At 49.8% G+C, this 20,188-nt stretch overlaps 2 protein-coding genes across 6 annotated transcripts; both read left to right on the top strand.

The window, feature by feature from the left end:
• Positions 1 to 221: 221 nt before the first annotated feature.
• Positions 222 to 5,802, top strand: Ptcra (pre T cell antigen receptor alpha). Of its 2 annotated transcripts, XM_074081694.1 has the most exons (5): positions 222 to 348; positions 2,940 to 2,999; positions 3,433 to 3,753; positions 4,450 to 4,494; positions 5,391 to 5,802. In XM_074081694.1, exons 1-5 carry the CDS (start codon positions 291 to 293, stop codon positions 5,552 to 5,554), a joined length of 648 nt encoding a protein of 215 aa, XP_073937795.1. In that variant the 5' UTR covers positions 222 to 290; the 3' UTR covers positions 5,555 to 5,802. The 2 variants fall into 2 exon arrangements, with proteins under 2 accessions (XP_073937795.1, XP_020012894.1); XM_020157305.2 differs by lacking the exon at positions 2,940 to 2,999 and having other exon boundaries at positions 238 to 348.
• A 2,918-nt stretch (positions 5,803 to 8,720) lies between these two features.
• Positions 8,721 to 18,424, top strand: Cnpy3 (canopy FGF signaling regulator 3). 4 transcript variants are annotated; one of them, XM_020157091.2, is made up of 6 exons: positions 8,790 to 9,003; positions 13,825 to 13,948; positions 15,086 to 15,182; positions 16,997 to 17,119; positions 17,359 to 17,476; positions 17,727 to 18,424. In XM_020157091.2, the coding sequence occupies exons 1-6, from the start codon at positions 8,862 to 8,864 to the stop codon at positions 17,948 to 17,950; spliced, it is 828 nt and encodes a 275-aa protein (XP_020012680.2). In that variant the 5' UTR covers positions 8,790 to 8,861; the 3' UTR covers positions 17,951 to 18,424. The 4 variants fall into 4 exon arrangements, 3 of the variants coding, with proteins under 3 accessions (XP_020012680.2, XP_020012682.2, XP_020012681.2); XM_020157093.2 differs by lacking the exon at positions 8,790 to 9,003 and adding an exon at positions 9,084 to 9,187; XR_002211967.2 differs by lacking the exons at positions 17,359 to 17,476; positions 17,727 to 18,424 and adding an exon at positions 14,927 to 14,984 and having other exon boundaries at positions 8,721 to 9,003.
• The last annotated feature ends 1,764 nt before the right edge of the window (positions 18,425 to 20,188 follow it).

Here is a 20,188-nt window from a genome sequence, read left to right as displayed (position 1 = left end):
TTTAGTGGGGCTGGTGACCGGGGAAAGACTTTGCAGATAGAAGTGCTCTTGGGCCAGGAGAGAGAGTAGGGTAAGGCTGGCATTCAGTCCCCAGTGTGGGAGTGGCACCTGAGTTCCCTGGCCCCCGAGGGGGGACTGGGTTTGGGGGTGGGGAAACGGCTCGGCTTGGCTCGTGGTGGAGCAGCTGAGGTGCAGCTGGGCCTGTGGCCTGGGAGGCAGTCTTTTGGGTGGCGCCAACCTGAGCCCACACCTCAGGTCCGCAGCTGGGTCCTGTGTCTTCTCGGAAGACTATGGCTGGGACATGGCTGCTACTTCTCCTGGCCCTTGAGTGTCCAGCCCTGCCCACAGGTGAGCCTCCCTTTCTGTTCCCCCTGTCCAAACCCATCCCTGGTGCTGGGTCTCCGTAAGTATGGATGGGATGCAAGGAGACAGAACAAGAGCCAATTACAGACTCCTGGGGCAAGTCTCACCAGAGCCTTTCTCCTTGTACTCTGCCCCCCAGCCACCTGATATGAGCCAGCATGTCTGCCTGTCCTGGACCTGGAGGAGTGGGGTGAGGGTCAGGCAGTCCCTCTTGGAGGCATAGAAAAATAAGAGCAAACTGGACAGTGCCACAGCATCAGGGCTGTCATGCGATATGTAGTGATGGGGTGTGGACACCCCTTGTCCCAGCGTGTCCAAGTTCACTTCCAGCTCCCCCTTACCAATGGGCTCAGCAGTGGTCCCAAGGCCTGGGTGACTCACCAGCCCTCCAAGATCAAGGTGAAAGCTAAAGCACTCATGCACTGAGGGAAAACTTTGCAGCTTCATCTAGAAGCACCGGCATGCTTGCATATGATAGTGGGGATAAATCCTTGACCTTTGAGTCAGGGAGTCATCTTGGTCTAAAGTTGGTCCCAGGACACACCTGTGGCGTGTCACAGGTGCTGTCTCCCTAGTGAGATGTGCCACACTAGTGTGGAGCAGGGAGAACTGATGGCAGGAGGCCTGAACTTTGGGAAGTTAGCAGCTGGGGTGAGAGAAACAATACCGGGAGGCTTCATGGAGGAGCTGGAAGTGGAACTCAACTTGGAGAATGTCTTTATGCCTGTAATCCCAGCACTAGTGAGGCTGAGGCAGAAGGATATTGAGTTTGAGGCCAGCCCCACTAGGGCTACCTAGTTAGACCCCGTTTCAAAAAAGCAAAAAGCAGGCCAGGTGCCAGTGGCTCACACCTATAATCCTAGTTACTTAGGAGGCAGAGATCAGGAGGATCAAGGTTCGAAGCCAGCCCAGGTTTGCCTCTTCATTAGACCCTACCTTGAAAATACCCAACACAAAAAAAGGGGCTGGTAGAGTGGCTCAAGCAGTAAGTGCCTGGCTACCAAGTATGAAGCCCTTAGTTCAAGCCCTAGTACTGCCAAAACAACAAAAAGCAAAACACAAAACAAAACAGAAAAGGTTCAAGAAGTTGAACCTTCTCCATTCCCTTTGTTTCCAATATAATAATAGTAATTATTAATATAATATTAAAACTTATCTACTAGGGCACTTAACATTTTTTACTTTTTCTTTTCTTTTCTTTTTTAGCTCAAGCCACTCCACCAGCCCTGATCTTAACTCTTCACAGTTTCACTGGGCTGGTATTATTAACCCCTTTCTATTGGTGGGGCAATTGAAACTCAGTAATCAAGGGGATGAGTCAGGAGTTGACCCCAGCTCTTTGCGAAGCTCTGTCCTAGGCTTGGTCCACTGTGTACATGGTAAAATCTTAGACATTTCAAACAAAGGAGATCTATGGGTTTTGGAGTATACAGACCCAAGCTCAAATCAAATCCTGAGGACAGCTTACCATACATGTCACTGGCCAGTTATTTGTCCTCCAAGAAATCTTCCCTGAGTGCCCTTCAGCCCACCTCCCACAACACTCTCTGGCATGCTGCAGCATTTTTTTGTTTTGTTTTGTTTTTTAGCCTAGCTACATTTAGCTCATAATGGGAATTTGTTTGCAGGTTAACTTTTGAGACGTTAGCTGGGTGCCAGTGACTCATGCCTGTAATCCTAGCTGCTTGGGAGGCAGAGATTAGGAGGATTGATGTTCAAGGCCAGCTCAAGCAAAAGTGAGACCCTATCTCAAAATACCCAACACACACAAAAAATGGGCTGGTTGATGGAATAGTGGCTCAAGTGGCAGAGCACCTGCCTGGCAAGCATAAGGCCCTGAGTTCAAACTACAGTACTGCCCAAAAAAGAAAAAAAATTTAATTTGAAATGTTATTTATACTAAAAAATCCAACTATTCAAAAATATAATATTTTGTGATAAACTGAGTCGTCATTACTGGAAGGAAAGAGTAAGATTGTGGAAAATCAGGTCTTTTCTGGAAAATACAGGACAAATGTTTGCAGTGTCCATCTGATACAGTTTTTTAATTATGAAAGAATAGACTTTGACTTTAAATGGGTGAATTGTATGGTATGTGCTTTATCTGTGAACAAAGCTGTTTGAGGGGAAGTGTAGCTCACTGGTAGAACATTCGTCTAGCTGGCATACATGAGTTCAATCCCTGGATTCAAGCCCCAGTACTTGGGGGATGGTAGGAACTACAGAATAGAAAAGTACTGGGAATAATATGGATTAACAAATTAACATTTTGCCTTTTTTTTTTTTAATTTAGTACTGGGGATTGAACTCAGGCCCTTGCTAAGTAAGCTCTTTGCCACTTGAGCTATGCTCCAGCCCTTTTGTTTTTGCTTTTAAATTTTTTTTTTTTTGAGTTTCAAGGTACCTTTTGCCTGGGCTGCCCTCAAACTTGAAATCTTCCTCTACCTCCTGAGTAGCTGGGATTACAGACATGAGCTACCAAGCCTGGCTAACCTTTTGCCATATTGAGTCAGATCTTTTTTCAAAGAAATTAAAAGTTACAGACATATTTGAAACCCCTTTTGATCTCATTCCAGGTCCTGTTTCCTTCCCTTCCACCCCAGAGGTAGCCACTCTCCTCAGGCTGCCACAACATGGTATTTTAAGTATTCACTTGTGCATCTGCTGTCTTTCCCAAGGGACTGAGGTTCTTGAGGGACGGGACAGTGTCTTACTCAGTATTTTATTCCCAGCATCTGGCATAGAAAGGAGCTCAGATTTGACAGGTGGATGGACAGAAGGATGGATGGGTGGACAGCCATAGATGGAAGGTAGAAAGAATAGATGGAAGATAGATGTATGATGGAAGAAAGAATGGATGAATAGATGAATGAATGAAAGGATAGCTACGTGGAGAGAAAGAAAGAGCTTAGATGCAAGAAGGGAGGATGGAGGGGTAGAAGGATGGGTAGGTGGATGGTGAAGGAGGAAGGATAAATGGGAAAATAGAAACCCAGAACCCTAGCCTATGAGATTCGGGACAGGAGGGCACAGGCTGATCTAGCCTCACAAGTGCATGCTGTCTTGTAGGTGTGGGAGGCAGGCCCTTCCCTTCTCTGGCCCCCCCAATCACACTGCAAGTGGATGGAAAGCTGCGGACACTGGTGGTCTGCCTGGTCCTCGATGTTGCACCCCCTGACCTTGACAGTCCTGTCTGGTTCTCCACTGGCAATGGTAGTGCACTGGACGCCTTCACCTATGGCCCCTCCCTAGCAGCGGATGGCACCTGGACTAGCTTGGCCCAGCTCTCCCTACCCTCTGAGGAACTGGCAGCCTGGGAGCCCTTGGTCTGCCACACCAGGCCTGGGCCAGGGGGCCAAAGCCGGAGCACAGAGCCCCTGCAGCTCTCAGGTGGGGATGGAGCCCAGGCCCCTGTCCCCTTCTACAAACCTGGGAACCAGGATATGGTGGGAGGGAAGACAGGCTCCAAGCGGCGAAGGCATGAAGGGTGTCCAAGGGCGGACTATCCAGGTGAGGTGGTCCCTGGGCTCATAGCAGAATCTATAAACATGCACCCTATAAAGCCCAAACAATAATTAAATGAGCCCCTATCAGGCGTAAACATGAGCCGCAAGCATGGGTAAACACCCATGTTCACTCAGTGTCATACACTGTTCCAAACACTTCACATTTACAAGGTATGTCATATAATTGTCCCATTTTGTAGGTCCAGGGAGGTTAGGTCTCATCGGCACAGCCAGATGTTATTACTACTGACCAGATGACTGACTTGTCTTTCTGGAGCACTTCAGTTTTATTCCACTGTGTGTGGAACAGATGCCCTGCTTTCCAACGAAAGCTTCCTGTGTGAAGGGCTACAGGTGCCTTGGCCTCTCTAGACCCAGCACAGGATGGGAGAATGGAGGGGAACAGGGCCCTCAGGGCTGGAAGCAGATAGGCTCAGGGTTTCCACAGCAGGCACTGTGTCCATAAGCCGCCCCACACCAGGGCCAGGGATAGCACTGGGGCTGGGGTACAGCACCTGGCCCTGTGCTCCATGGGCCATGCCCACCCCCAAGAACTTCCTCCCTTCTCCTTCGCTGGCAGGAGAGGCCTCTACAGCCAGGACCTGTGTCCAGGAGCCTCATCAGGGTGAGTACTTGCAGGGGAGGGCAGTAGGCTTTGAATAAGAGGCTAGGGACTGGAACCTTGGGTCTGGAGGGCAGGACGTTCAGCTCTGACTTGAGGGGTCCCACTCCAGGGAGCTGGCTGATGTCCATGAAGAGGCTGCCTTGTTAGGTTGGGCCACTAGCCAGCCTGGGCCTCAGTCAACCCTAGGATAAGATGGGGGTGGATCCCCTGACCCCAGACTAATTCCTGGACATCAGTTGAGAAGCATAGGTAAGAGCCAACAGAAGAGTCATTGACTGCTCCTTGGGTAGACAGGCTCAGTGTAGAGCCTACGTGACTCTCTGGGGTGCTATAAAGAGCTGTGGACCAAGAGTCCTGATGTCTCTTTCTTGATCATATAAAGAATTTTGTAGCTGGGTAGGGTAGTACATACCTATAATCTCAGCATTTGCAAGACCGAGGCAGGGGGATTATGAGTTCCTGGACAGCCTGGGCTATATATCAAGACCTTGTTTCAGAAAAACCAAAAACAAGGCTGGTGGAGTGGCTCAAGTGGTAAAAGCACCTGCCTAGTAAGTGTGAGGCTGCAAGTTCAAACCCCAGTGCTGAAAAAAAAACAAAGTAGAAAAATCCCCAAAAAACAACAAAAAAAGTTTTGAGCTAATTAATCTGCCTCATATTCTAGTTCCTGCCTGTGCTCCCCCCATCCAGCCCCCTTATTTTGGAATTTTTAAAAAATGAGGACTGGGAAGAGCCCTGTTATTACAAGCAGAACCGAGGTTAGACACCAGGGCAGGACTTTCCCTGGAGGGCAGGTATGGAGGGGAAGGTGAAGGGCCAGCACAGAGGACAGGCCCTCTTTGCCTTCTGGTGGATCTGGTGGGCCAGGGGCTCATCACCACCTACTCCTTGCACAGGGACGCCGAGCCAGGCTCTGCGGCTGGGGGCACTGAGGTTACTGCTCTTCAAACTGTTGCTGTTTGACGTGCTCCTGACCTGCACTCGAGCCCCCCACCCTCACCCACCGCACTTGGCCCCAGTGACTGGCGGTCCTCACTCCACATGCTCCCCAGCCTGCTGATGCTGCCAGGAGGGGATGTGCTTCTTCACCCAGCTGGGCCTGGTGTCCCTTCCTCAGGTCCTGGAGCACTTTTTGCATGTGACCTGCCTCCCCTGTAGGCTGGGGCTTTCTGGGGCTGGGCTCTGCCGCCCTCCTCAGACTGAGGGCTTTCAGAGGAAAAATGCTCTACCTGTCCCATCACCCTGGAAGCCCCCTGAAGGCCCTTTGGGGACTTTCGAATGTAGATAATTGAATACTATTAAAGAAAACCTTAGTGACACAAGCAAATGAGAGATATCTTAATTCGCCTCTGCCATGAGTGGGCGTGGGTTTGGCATGTTTAGTTAGAGGAAGCAGAAATCTGGGAGGGCTCCCTTGAGGAAAAGGCTTGCCAGTGGGGCTGGGGTAGGGGGCCTGGGGAGGAAGCTGCTGGTCTCTGTCTCCTTGGGCAAGGCCCCTGTCTGTGACCTTCCCCAGCTCCTGCTCTGAGAGGGCAGGGCAGGGAGCCCAGGGCCCCAGGGAGGTGGTGCTAGGTTTGAAGTCTTGTACAGACTCGACCCAAGTGAACAGGGCCAGGATTCTGAGGAAACAATGATCATGGTCAATGCTCAATTCCAAACTTCCATGTTATTAATCGGCTAGGGCCATTATTCATTTGACAAATAGTCAGCACCAACTAGAAGCCAGCTACAAAAGAAGTTTGGCTTTTTTGGTGTTCCCTTGATTGCTGAAGAGGATTCTGGCCCTGACAGAATGTGAGGGTCCCACAGTGGCATATGACGATGTACCTCATTTCCCCAGTAAGGCAGGAAATCAGCCCTTCCTGAGGGTTCCTCTTTAGTGTTCACCCCGAGAATCTCTGGGTGCTGCCACACAAATCCAGATGTCGTCCCCTGGGCACCACAGGACAGTCTGCAGGATCAGTGACATTCCGTCTTCCTTCCCCCAAGGTGAGGGGTTGTGGAACTTTGCCTCCATAACCATCCATAGAACAACACCCAGCTTCCCTGAGCCTCTGTGCACCCTCAGCTGCTGTTCCATGAAGACCCTCCGTTCCTTGTTGACTCCAGCCTCTTTTTTGGATTCCTCAGGAAGCAAGGGGCAAGGGCCCCAGAGCTTCTGGGGATGAAACTCTCCACCATCTCCCAGGGCCCCCTCCTTCCCTGGCACACAGACTGAGGGAGGGGTCCTGCTGCAGCCTCAGACTTTCTCTCTAACCTTGTCCTTTCCCAGCTTGCAGCCCAGATGCTAAGCTCAGGCCTCCTGCCAGCATAAATATTCCCTCAGTGGCCTTTTGTCCATTCCAGATGCAAGGCTTCCCTCAGGTTCAACTCCTTTCCCCATCTTACCCCAACTCTGTCCTGCCCCAACCTCAGTCCCCATTGTGGTTGGCTTAATTCATCTCCTGGGAGGGCTTCTGAGCCTAGAAATCAAGGGCCTTGGCCAGCCTCCAAGCCTCCCCGCGTCTTATGGAGCCAAGAGAAAGCAGAGAACCCCAGGAAGACGTCCTGACCCTGTGTACTACAGGATTCCAAATGCCACAGTCCTGCCTACCCGAAGTGGAGGTTTTAGTAAGGATTTATTTTAATATAACAGAATAAAGTAGAGGTAAGTAGGGAAAAAAGAGAAATATTTCCTGCTCCCCTCACAGGAAATGGGAGTAAAAACTCAAAAATGGGTGCTCTTGCTTGTGGTCTTTATACTATCTGGGCTGTGGGGGATACACTCTAATTCTTAGACAATGTTTTTTGGGTGAGTAAGATGGGTGCTGTTTGTGTTTGCTATTCTAAAACACTTCTATACCCAAACACGGGGACAATAGGTCATTTTAGGACTTTGCCAGTCAGCCTCCTGTCTTTCCCCAGTGGGAGGAGGCCGAGGAGGCAGATGTAGATAGCCTCTGTTTGCCTCCTGTCCTTATAACTTAACATCTAAAAGTAGGCTTTCCTGTTTTTACTTCTGCTTTTAATGTGTGCGTCTGGCCCTTTTTAATATCTGTTAATTTTAACTTTCCTGTCTCCTCATCTAGCTATCCTGCTTCTGTTTTAAGCAAGAAACTAAAGTCGGAAAATGACAAGTCAGGGCTGGGGGTGGGGCTCAAGTGGTAGAGAGCCTGCCTGGCAGGTGCAAGGCCCGGAGTTCAAACCAAAGACCCTTGAGAGACAGAAACACAGACACACATTAATTAAATGAAAGAAAGAAAAAAAAAAAAGGGTAAGTCAAAGGCTCGGGCCTCAATCCTTCGATATTTTCATAAAGTAGCAAACACACCCAGCCTCTAGGAAGGAAACAGGTAGGGACCAGCATCTTATGGCCAAAAAATAATGTGCAGACTTCTCGGAAAAGCTGAGCTCAAGGGCAGCCTGAAACAGCACCAAGGGCCCAGAGAGTTCTCTTACTGACAGCAGATAGGGGCTTTATTGAGTATCTCCTTGTGCCAGGCACCCTGTTGTTACTAATGAGGCGGAAAGGAAAGGCAATTGCCATCAGTCCAGTTCCTGTCTTCTGGAGCTCAGAACACGATAAATAAGTAATAGGACAGCTGAAGGGACTGAAATTACCTATTGCAAAGAAAATGCCTGAACGTTTGCCATCTGCTCTATAAGCTTTAATTCCACGAGCTGCTTCCCAGCAACAGGCAAGCTTCGAATAGCAGCTAAGAGGATGACTGTCAGCCAACAAACAGAAACTGCTCAGAGAGACAGTTCCTCCAGCCCTCCCAAATGCAGGGTTACCGGGCACTGGGGACTGTTTAAGTCCCCTGAAAGCCTCACCCTAAGTGCCTACTACAGCGGTAACAGCAACAACAAAATTTAAAAGCAGTGCTCATTAAGGATTTGCAGCTTATGACCCCAGAAGAGCAATGACGTTCGGGGAGGCAGGGAAAACCACGAAGAAAGTCATCCCCACATCTTCCAGGGTCAGCGCGCCCGAAGCCGGCCCACAGAGGACAAGACCCGGGGGTCTATTCCCTGAGTCCTGGCCCTCCAACCTCTCCTACGGGCTCCCTTTGGAGTGGGAAAAAGATGTAGCCATAGGTTGCCGAAGCCACCATCAGCTTTCTTATTGGCCGAGACCGAATAATGATAGTCTTCCCATTCGCTAGAAGCCAAGCCCGGAGAAAGCCCATTGGCTGCGTGGTCCGCGGGCCTTCGTCTGCTTCGAAGACCGGCTGAAGCCGAGGAGCAGGGGGCGGGCAAGGGGCTCACTAGTTGCCGTGGTTACGCCGAGGCACGTGTGCAGTCCCGGAAGCGGCTCAGGGAAGCTGCTCCGCGCGCGCCGCCGAAGGAAGCGCCGCCCGGTCCGCTCGGGTTGCTCCGGCTGGGCCATGGAGTCGTTGCCGGAGCCCTCGCCCCGCCGTCTTCTGCTTCTCCCCTTGCTGCTGCTGATACTGCGGGCTCCAGAGCTGGGCCCGAGCCAGGCCAAGGCCGAGGAGACCGACTGGGTTCGACTGCCCAGCAAATGCGAAGGTGAGGGGGCGGGGCTCGCGGGGCGTATCCTGCCGGAGGGGCGGGCTCGGGGGCGGGGCCTGTGGGGAGGGATCCTGGGATCCAAGGTCCTGGGCCCTGGAGTGTTCTTGGAACCTACTGTGTGCTTGGCATTGTGCTGGGCACAGGGATACGCGAGTGGGCCAGAGATCCCGTGATAGGAAAGGTACAGAGCTTTGGGGGCACGGTGACGAGCAGCTAATCTAGCCTGGAGGCGGGGTAGAGGGATACAGGTAGTGGGGTGGGGTGGGGGCGAGGGCTTCATGTGATGAGGAGTGGGCCAGGTGAGAAGTGAAAATTGAGGGGCCCGCTGGTAGGAACCGACAGATGCAGAGGCAGATCGTCATCTTAGGCCTGCGGTCTGAGAAGCAAAGGGCGAGTTTGAGGAACTGAAAATGCCCATATGATTGGTATGGGGGAAGAAGAACCTGAGGCTGTCCGCCGCGTGCCCGAACTGCAACCCTAATCTGTGTAGCTGTCACTTGCTCCCACTAACAGCTCCTTGAAGACAGGAACTTTGACTCAAATATTTATTCGCACCGTATGCCCCAATCATGTGCCCAGTAAATGCTTTTGGAATACATGGGATTAAATGTGAGGGACTGGAAGTGTGGATGAAGAGGGGGCTCTGAGACCTAAGAGGTCATTCTCAAAGAAGCCTAGAGCCGGGGGTTGGGGGGACACTTGGTGAGGAAGGAACAGTTTTTTTTCTCCCTGTGGTACTGGGGTTTGAACTCAGGGTCTACACCTTGAGCCAGTCCACCAACCCTATTTTTTTGTGATATGTTCTTTCGAGATTCATCTCATCTCGAAAAAACATATACCCGGACTGGCTTCGAACTGCGATCCTCCTGAGTAGCTAGGATTACAAGTGTGAGCCACTGGCAACCCGACAAACATACACATGGTAATTTTTTTTGGCAACACTGGAGTTTGAACTCAGGACCTCACACTTGCTAGGCAGATGTTCTACCACTTGAGCCATTCTGCCAGCTGGGAGGAAGATTTTAGGAATATGGAGAAAAGATGAGTTTCCAGGACACAGGGGTGGATGCAGAAACTTCAGAGAAAGCCAGCCAGCCAGGGATCCAAAAGTGTGAAGAGCCTACCATTTGTCCTCCCCTCCACTTCTCAGTTTTCTCCCCAGACCTTTACATTCACCCCTTCCTTCCCACACCCCAGCCCCAGGCCCCTGAGAAAGTTGGCTGTAAATCCATTTCATCTGAATCCAAAGTCTGCACCAGGCCATATGTTCCCTAAGCACTGGGAAATAGGGGCAAGTGGTTTGGGACACATAATCCTTACATTTGAGTGATTAAAAGTGAACTGTCCCAGTGATAGCAGACCTCTCCTGCCTGAGCCTTCCACTCTTCATGGAGTCCCAACTGACATCCTTTGGGGTTTCACTTCCTTTTCTCTTTGTCTTCTATCTTATTCTGATTCCGAAGAGCTCCTCCTGCTTCTCGTAAAATCTCATAGCCTAGCCGGGTGCTGGTGGCTCACGCCTGCATCCTAGCTACTCAGGAGGCAGATATGAGGATCGAGATTCGAAGCCAGCCTGGGCAAATAGTTCATGTGATCCTATCTCGAAAAACCCTTCACAAAAATATTGCTGGTGGAGTGGCTCAAGGTGAAGGCTCTGAGTTCAAGCCCCAGTACCTGGGGAGAAAAAAAAGAGGCTTACATTTCTGTTCCTTAGGAGTCATTCACAGACTCAGAGTCATAGAACTGGCAAGGTTCTTAGAGATCATTCTAGACTAACCTCATTTTGTAATTGGTGAAGATTGCCATAGAGTGGCTTGGCAAACTTCGGCCCTTAGGTTCCTCTTAATATTGTATCTGTTTTTTTAATTATTATTATATCTCTGTTATTAAATGCTGTGTCTGGCCCATAAAGCCTGCCTTCAGGCCCAGAAGCCCGAGTGGAACAGGCCTCGGCACAGAGGAAGGAGAACCTGCCCAGAAAAAGAGTGGGTGGATATTGGTGAAGGTCCGGGGTCTGTGCCATGAGTTTCCTCCCAGTCTGGTTCTGGGAAGGATCCCTAGAGGGGGCTTGAATAGGTAACGTTTGGAAGAGTTGAGAAGCAACGTTGTGGTTGGTGAGTATAAGAGAGAAAGGATGTTCTGAGCCTCCCTTTGTCCCTCTCCTGGAATACTACATGTTGAGCATGCAGGAGAAGGGGGCAGAAGGGCCAGAAAAATGATGCGTTTGCATGGGGTACAGGACAGGGGAGGGAAGGAAGCCCAGATGGTCCTGGGTGGAGAGCCAGGGAGGTGAGACTACCTCAATGCCTTGCAGACTCTGAGATCACCAGTGTATAGTTTGGAATTTTTGTGTGTTCCAAGTTCTCCAAGCCATCAATTAATGTTCTTGTTATAAAATTTCACCAAGGGGAGGAGAGGGAGGGGGTGGAGTGGGTGGTAAGGGAGGGGGTGGGGGCAGGGGGGAGAAATGACCCAAGCCTTGTATGCACATATAAATAATAAAAGGAAAAAAAAAATTTCACCAAGCAAGCCTTCAGGGGATGTATTTATTTTTGTGGTAAATTGGGTTTTCGACCAAACTCTGCTCTCAGGGTTCTAACAGCGCAGATGGCGCTTAGCTTCCATTCAGAGGTGGCAGAGATTGCTTGGCCACCGATGCAGGCTCTATCCACAGTAGTTACCAAGCACCCAACCTAGATAGTCTCAGTAGGGGACTGGAGAAGAAACCCAATACATACGTAATGTACCCTTTGGGCACCCTCATAGTCTAAGTGTAGAGACAGGAGATAACTGAGTCCCTTAGAGAGAGCGTGGACACTACAGAGGCTCCTGGAGAAACGGAGAGTGGAAAGGATTAGTCCAGAAGGGCTTTCTGGAGCAGGAGGTTTTGATGTGATGTCCGGAGACTGGGCAGAGAAGTCTGTAGAGGGCATTACCACTCTCTCAAGGCCTCAGGCTTTCATACTCTAATGGGTAGCTCCTTAAGCAGTGATAATTGTTTACAGTTGTTTTCCATTGTTGTCCTGCACATCTGGAAAGGAGGGACCTTGTTTTCATTTCTGTATCCCCAGGCAGTGCCTGTCACACAGGAGTTGCTTAATAACAGTTTGAGGAAGGGCAAGCGGAAATGAAAATGTAAATGTACAGAAACTGTGGGAACAAGGTCTCTCTGGAGGGGATGAGCAAATTAACTTGGCAGGAATAGAGCTGGTGTTGGAACACATGAAATCAAGTAGTAAACCAGCTATAACAGATATTTGGGGGACAATTAGGGAAATTTCAATGTAGACTTTTAGATGATGTTGGAATTACTGTTAATTTTCCAAGTATTATAATTGTTTTATGGTTATTTATAAGATCCTTGTTCTGAGGTACATGACTGCATCTTCTAGGTGAAAGGTCATATTTCTCTTCAACAAAATTAGAGATAAGGGCAAAATAGTTTCTGCTGGGTATTGAGGGGTGGAGGGGAGAGGGAGGGGGCGGAGTGGGTGGTAAGGGAGGGGGTGGGGGCGGGGGGGGGGGAGAAATGACCCAAGCGTTGTATGCACATATGAATAATAAAACAATAAAATAAATTAAAAAAAAGAAAGGTCATATTTGCACTTTCAAGATGGTTTAGCAAAAACAATGTGTATGTTGCAGTATTATATGTTAGGTGTTGGGAGAGACTGAGGCAGGTCGTTAATAGCTGTTGAATACAACAGGATTTAGTTATTCATTGCACTTCTTAATTTTAATGTATGTTTTTTTGGGGATCAAACCTAAGGCCTTACCCATGCTATTTATGTTTTTTGTTTGTTTTATGGTGTGGGTATTGAACCCAGGGCTTCCTACTTGCCAGTCAGGTGCTCTGCCACTTGAGCTATATACCCTCAGTCCTTTTTTTTCGGGGAGTGGGGCAGATGGGTAAGCACCACTGGGTTGGTGTTTTTCTTTCTTTCTTTCTTTCTTTGTTTTTTTTTTTTGGTAACTCACTCTACCAGCCCTTTTTTTGTGATGGGTTTTTCCGAGATAGGATCTCACGAACTATTTGCCTGGACTGGCTTCAAATAGCGAACCTCCTCTGCCTTCTGAGTGGCCAGGATTATAGGCATGAGCCACCGACACCTGGCTTTATTTCGTTTTTGTGATAGGGTCTTGATAACTTTGCCTGGGCTGGCCTCAAACTCAAGCTCCTCCTGCCTCCGCCTCACTACCATGCTTTAACTCTACCCTGTTTTTTTTTTTTTTTTGAAACAGTGGCTCACTGTGTTTACCAGGCTGGCCTTGAACTTGCAATCCTCCTACCTCAGCCTCCCAAGTAGCTCAGACTATATGAATTAATGAAAAATATGAATATGAAAAAAAAGCAGCTAGCTTTTTTTTTTTAAGAATAAAATGATGGGTCTATCTACTCAGGAGGCAGAGATCAGGAGGATTGAAGTTCAAAGCCAGTCCAGGTAAATAGTTTGTGAGACAATCTCAAAAATACCCAACACAAAATGGGGCTGGAGGAGTAGTAGTTCAACAGGTAGAGTGCCTATCTGCCTAATAAGCATGAGGCCCTGAGTTCAAACCCCAGTACAACCAAAAAATGAAATAAAATGATGGGTGTGGGCGTATGGTAGAAATACAGTCAGTAGGGGCAGGAGAAGACATGGCAGTGGCTCTGAGAGCTAGTTTCACAGAATGAACTCCAGTGCTAACTGCTTTGCCTTGAATATCGACTTGGCCCAGGCCAGGATAGGACACTGGTCCAGGTCTGTTTCGCTGGGCTTTGACCTCCCATCAGAAGCTCCTGTGCACTCATTGGACTGTGCTCTCTCCTTCTCCCAGTGTGTAAATATGTTGCTGTGGAGCTGAAGTCGGCCTTTGAGGAAACTGGCAAGACCAAGGAGGTGATCGACACAGGCTATGGCATCCTGGACCGCAAGGCCTCTGGAGTCAAATACACCAAGTCGTAAGTGAATAGGAACTTAGTGACCTGGCTGGCTCTGTTCCTGGGTCTGAGGGAGGCTAGAGTTTCCTCTACCCTTTCAGCTAGGCAAACCACCCCAAGGAAGTCAGCTCTAACCAAGACCCAGGTTTGTCCACATGTTCTGTTTCAACTACCAAGGGGACCTTTATAATGTCCTCAATTTCTCTGGGCTTCATACTCCTCTCTTTAAAAGCAGCACTGATGGGACTATAGCAGTGAATCCCAGACACTAGGATTTCACAGACCAATGTAATTTATATTTAAAATTTCTAATACAGGATTACCAGTTTTTCATTTTGCCACATAGAAATATTAGACAAAACAACCATCTGATCATCCTTTCAATATGGAATTGTACTTACCATCAAAGTTTAATACGGGCTGGCAGAGTGGCTCAAGTGGTAGAGTGCCTGCTTAGAAAGTGTGAGGCCCTGAGTTCAAGCCTCAGTACCTCACACACACAAATTTAATACACTTTAGTCAAGTGTGGTGGTGCATGCCTGTAACTCCAGCATTCAGGAGTCTGACGCAGGAGGATCATGGTTCAGTCAGTCTGGGCTATGTAATGAGACCTGCCATTAAGAAAAACAACAACAAAAAAGTAGATTTTGGATACATTTTATTTTATAAAAACAGCAGAAGTGGTAGAATGCTTTCCTACCAGACACGAGGCCCTGGGTTTTATTCCCAGCCCCGCCCCCCCACACACACACACACAATAGGGCTAGAGACATGGCTCATGGGGTAGAGCATCTGCCTAGAAAGTGCAAAACCCTGAGTTCAAACCCCAATACTGCAAAAATAAATAAACAAACAAACAAGTAAATATTGGCTAGGGCTATTGCTCAGTGGTAGAACACTTGTGCAAGGCCCTCATTTGATCCCTAGCACCACAAAAGAAAAAAAACAAATCCTTCCTTTAGAGCTGTTAAAATGTTGTCTCTCTGGTCTGTATTCCAGCATTTCAGAGCCCCCAGACCAGATGACCTATCTTCTTTCCAACTCTGACTTCCCGTTGGTGAGATGCGCAGGTGTCGGGCAGCAGGGCTGGAGGGACGGACCACTAACAGCTGGGACTGGGAGGAGAACTTAGTTGCTCGTGTGCTGCTGTCTTGGCAGGGACTTACGGTTGATTGAAGTCACTGAGACCATTTGCAAGAGGCTCCTGGACTACAGCCTGCACAAGGAGAGGACCGGCAGCAACCGGTTTGCCAAGGTTGGCCTTGTGCTTGTGCCTTGTCCCCTGGGGGTTGGGGGGGCAGGTCTGTGTGAACCAAAGTGTGACTGCTGGTGTGAGTGTGATTTGCAGATCATGTCCTGGGAGCTTCCCCCCTTGTCTGGTCCCTCTCTTGGATTGCTGTTTGTACTACACCCTTGCAGAATGGTCTGACTCTTAAGTGGCATTAGGTACATTTGTGATGGCCTTGGCCCACCCATCAGTGTCCACCTCAGTCTCAGACTTAAAACAGAAATGTTCCAGGCTGGCAGCTTCCATGGAGATGTAAAATACTTGAGCAAGGAGGACTCAGCAAAGCCCAGAACTGGGTGGGGGGGGAGGGCAGATGTCAGAAGACACTGGGGCAGTGATGCCCAGTCCCTCCAGTGCACCCACACAGAGGCACCTCCCTCTGTGTGCCTGGGTTACATTTGAATGCTTCTCTCGGTGGAGAAGGAGCTGCTTACAACAGGCCCTTATGTCTTTGTCTCTGAGTCTCCAGTGCCCAGCACAAGGTAAGACAGTTGCTGTGCACATTTCCCCTAAGCTCCTCTAGCGGAGGAGATTAGCAGCAACCCCCAGGCCACCTAAGGGATGCTTTCAAGCAGCAGATGTTTTGAGTTTTATCTTTAAAACTTATTTAAGTCTGGCTAATGAATCCATGTTTGCTTTAATAAAGTTTTGGAAAGTATTTTATATTGGCTAGGCATGGTGGTGCTCACTGTAATTCCAGCACTCAGGAAGCTGAGGCAAGAAGATCCTGAGTTGGGGGAGGGGGGAGAAATGACCCAAACATTGTATGTATATATGAATAAAAAAAAAAATTAAAAAAAAAAAAAGATCCTGAGTTTGAGACCAACCTAGGTTACATAGGGAGACACTTGGTCTCCAAAAAAAAATAAATAAATAAAAGTCTGTTGGAAACAATTAGAAACAAATGAGAAACAATCTAACTTCCCACTAGTAGAGGAGGGTTTAAATACACTGAGAAACTATACCCTGGACTGGTATGTAGCTGTAAAACAAAGAATGAGACAGGTAGCTTCTTAAGAACTAAATTAGGCTGGTGGGGTGGCTCAGGTCCTAGACCACCAGCCTAGCAGTTGGGAGGTCAAGAGTTAGAAAATTGTGACCACATAAGGGGGGGGGAAGAACTAAATTAAAGTGGACTCTAAGCATATTATTAAGTAAAAGGCAGGGTGCAAAATCGGGTGTGTGGTACACTACTGCTTGTGTAAAAAGCAGGGATGAGGAAAAGACATTGTTGTATGTTTTTTGGGGGGTTTTTTGTGGTGCTGCCTCACACATGCCAGGCAAATGCTCTTCCACTGAGCTATGCCCCTGTCCACTACATACTTGTATTTGTGTGACTTAACTCTGGAAAGATGGAGGAAGTGAAGAGTTTGTTGTCTCTGGGGATAAGACCTAGGTAGCTGGTAGAGCATTTTTACAGCTGGAAAGACACCCAGGAGAGAACACAAGCCAGGAAGAACCTGGGAAAAGGAGTGCATCTGGGCATCAGAGGAATGGATGTGCCCAGCTACAGTGAAGGGAGGGAGCCAAGCAAACTTATCTCTTGGAAAAGAATTTCAAGTCCAAAGGGCCGTAGGACAGCAGCAGATCTTTTTGAAAGGCGTGGAGGTGGAGAAGCAGGTCAGGGTATGTGTGTGCAGGGTCGTGGAAAGCTGGCCTGAAAGATAGCATGAGAAGCCTTGGAGGATCTTGACTTTAGAGCCAGGTCCTCAGGCACCAGGGAGAGAAGGATAGGAGGTAGACAAGTAACTCCAGTTCCCATGTCTGGTCACCTCTTCCAGGGCATGTCGGAGACTTTTGAGACACTACATAACCTGGTGCACAAAGGGGTCAAGGTGGTGATGGACATCCCGTACGAGCTATGGAACGAGACCTCTGCTGAGGTGGCTGACCTCAAGAAGCAGGTACAGGCCCTTCTGCCTGCTGTGCACAGTGGGGACAGATAGACACTGGGTTTGTACTGAGGAAGGCCATCAAGAGCTGGTGACTCTGGTCAAGGCCTTTTGCCTTTCAGACTTCACTTTCCTCAGGCCAGTCACAGCCACCCACCAATCACAGTGAGTGTGAGTGGTGAAGCCTAGGCAACCATATGGGAGGAGGCAGGTGCTTGAGCTTTGCCAATCTCCAGTGTTGTGATCCACAGTGTGACGTGCTGGTGGAAGAGTTTGAGGATGTCATTGAGGACTGGTATAGGAACCACCAAGAGAAGGACCTGACTGAATTCCTCTGCGCCAACCATGTGCTGAAGGGCAAGGACACCAGTGAGTATGAGCGTGAGAGTTTATTGTTTTCTCCCTATGGAGGTGGAGAGGATGGAGAAGAAATAGAGGGCGCGGTGGGATCTTGCCCTGGGAGCTTCTCAGTGAAGTAAGAGGTCACAGTGCAGGTGCAGAGGAACATGCACAAGGAGGCTGTCGTGAGGTGGCTGCAGGGAGGTGGGCATCGGGCTCCAGTGGTGGTTGCTCTTCCTAGCAAGCCAGTTCTGTTCAGTCCTCTTTTTTTCCTCCCTAGGTTGCCTGGCAGAGCGGTGGTCTGGCAAGAAAGGGGACACAGCTGCCCTGCGAGGGAAGAAGTCCAAGAAGAAGAGTGGCAGGGCCAAGGCCTCAGGCAGTAGGAGCAGCAGCAGCAAGCAGAGGAAGGAGCTGGGGAACCTTGAGGGAGACCCCAGCCCCGAGGAGGAGGAAGGCATTCAGAAGCCATCCCCACTCCCACACAGCCCCCCTGATGAGCTCTGAGCCTAACCCAATATCCCTGAACCAAGACCCCTGACTTCCTAGCTGAAGAGCATAGGGCATGGCTCTGGCGAGCAAGGTGGCTCTCCTAGCTTCAGGCCTTCTGCTTTGACTGTGCCCTCTTCCTGCCCAGGACAGACAACCCCAGGAAGAACTCAGCAGTAGCCATGACAGCCCATGCCAGCCTTCTCTCTCTGCCCACCAGTTCTCTTCTGTATGGGCTTTAGGCAGGCCATGCGGTTCAGGACCTCAAGGACTCCAGTGTGAACTCGTGAGGAAGGACTGATACTGACAACCAGGACTGGAGCTGCTCCAGAGCCCCCAAGGAGGGCGCACCTGGCCTGACCCCACAGGAGGCAAGGCTGCAGCCCCGCAGCTCCCCTCTGCCCTCCCCTCCGTGGACACTTGCGCTCTGCCTCGCCCTCCTCCCCAGGGCTTACAGAGTAAAACCTCTAGCCTTTTGTTTTCCATTCCTGAGTCCTCTTCAGCCTCAGAATCGTCCTTCAGCCCCTTGTTGCTTCTTCCTGCCCATCACCTTCCAGCTGGGGTTGAGGAAGGCAAGGCTGCTCCCACCCCCTCATTAGAGGGAGAAACTGCCAGGTGTTGGGAACGGCAGGCGCAGGGAACACCCATGGCTGTTGTGGGTTGAGGTGTGGATGTGGGCATGGGGTAAGGCCTGGCCTGGTATACTGATCCTGTTCTTCAGCTCTGACCTTCACAGAGCCACTGTGGCAGCTGCCCTTGTTTTCCCAGGCCCTCCCCACTCTGCTCCCTGGCTCCAGCTGTCCACTTGTGTCCTGGGCACCTGGCTGCCCTCCTTCACTCCTTCTGTCCACCAAGGCCTTGCCATTTGTTGTGTAAAGTGTTTGCCTCACCGGCTCCAGCCCCTCCCTCCTACCACCATCTGGCCCTGCCTATTCTTGAACCTTGTTCCCTGATGACCACACTTGGTCCCTCTCTGTTGAACCTGGGGCCCAGAGGGGAGGACACTGAGTCTCCCAACAACTCCTGGTTACACCATGTTCTTAGGGCAGGGAGGAAACAGAGGCTGGCCTCAGGCTGGCCTGAGGGCGAGGGTGGAGAAGTTGGTGGCAGGGGTCATGATAGTTGTAACCTTTATGATACACTTGTGAGGTGGGTTCTGCCAGCCCCACTTTTAGAAAGGGGAGAAAACAGGCTCAAGTGACATACCCGAGGTCCTCCTGTTAATAAGTGGTATAGCTGGAAGTTCAACTTCCAAGTCTACTATCTTTTCACCATCCACAGTTGCGAGTGCCCCTTCCTTAAGCGCCTGGCACTGACTGTAATTCATATTGAACTGGTTTGGTTTCTTGGCCTTGACCCACTACCACTGAAACTCTTTTGAAAGGAAAGTAGAACTAGGCATGGTGGTGCACGCCTCCTAGCACTCAGGAGGTGGAGGCAGGAGGATCAAGGGTTTGAGGTCAGCCTGGGCTAAATATTGATTTCCTGTCTCACGTAGCTCACTGGTAGAGCACATGCTTAGTGTGCACTTGGTCCTGGGTTCAAGCTCGAGCACCACCAAAAAGGAAGCTAGGAAGCAGCTGTTGCTCCTTGGAAGAAAAAATGGTGGATGGGAGAGCATGGGGAAGTCCTTCCAGAACTCTCCTCCAGATGACCACCCCCACTGAGAAACCATCTTTTCTGGACTCTGTGGTCGGAGGGGATACACAACTGAAAGTTTAGGGAGTTTTACTCCCAAGACCATGGAAAGTGGAGCAAATTGAATCTTTTCTTCCTATGGCTGTTGAGGCTTAGAACAGGCCTTGGAAGTTGGTACTTTTTGTGATCTAGCCCCCACCTCCCCATCTCCAGGACTGAACGTCCCCTTCTTAAAGGAGCTACTCCAGCTACTCTCAGCTACTCCAGAGGCTGAGATTGATAGGACCACGGTTTGTGGCCAGCCCAAGGAGAAGTTCTAGAGATCCCAACTCAACCAGTCGCTTGGTGTGATAGCATGCACTTGCCATCTCAGCTATGCAGGAAGCATAAATAGGATCACTGTCCAGGATGGCTCAAGTGGTAGACTACCTGCCTAACCAAGCACAAGACCCTAATACCACAAAAAAGAGGGATGGGTGTGGGCTAGTGGACAAAGATTCCAATGCAGAATCAGGTCTCCTCCTGGACTTTGTTCAGTCTTAGATGGCTGGGCTGGGCTAGGGGGCTGTGATCCAGGGTCAGGAATTTGTTTGTAGCTCCCTGCACTGTCTAGATTTT

Source organism: Castor canadensis, chromosome 8 (assembly GCF_047511655.1).
Source record: "Castor canadensis chromosome 8, mCasCan1.hap1v2, whole genome shotgun sequence".
Taxonomy (NCBI): domain Eukaryota; kingdom Metazoa; phylum Chordata; class Mammalia; order Rodentia; family Castoridae; genus Castor; species Castor canadensis.
The sequence above is the reverse complement of the archived record's forward strand: the minus strand, read 5'-3'. Positions and strand labels throughout refer to the sequence as shown.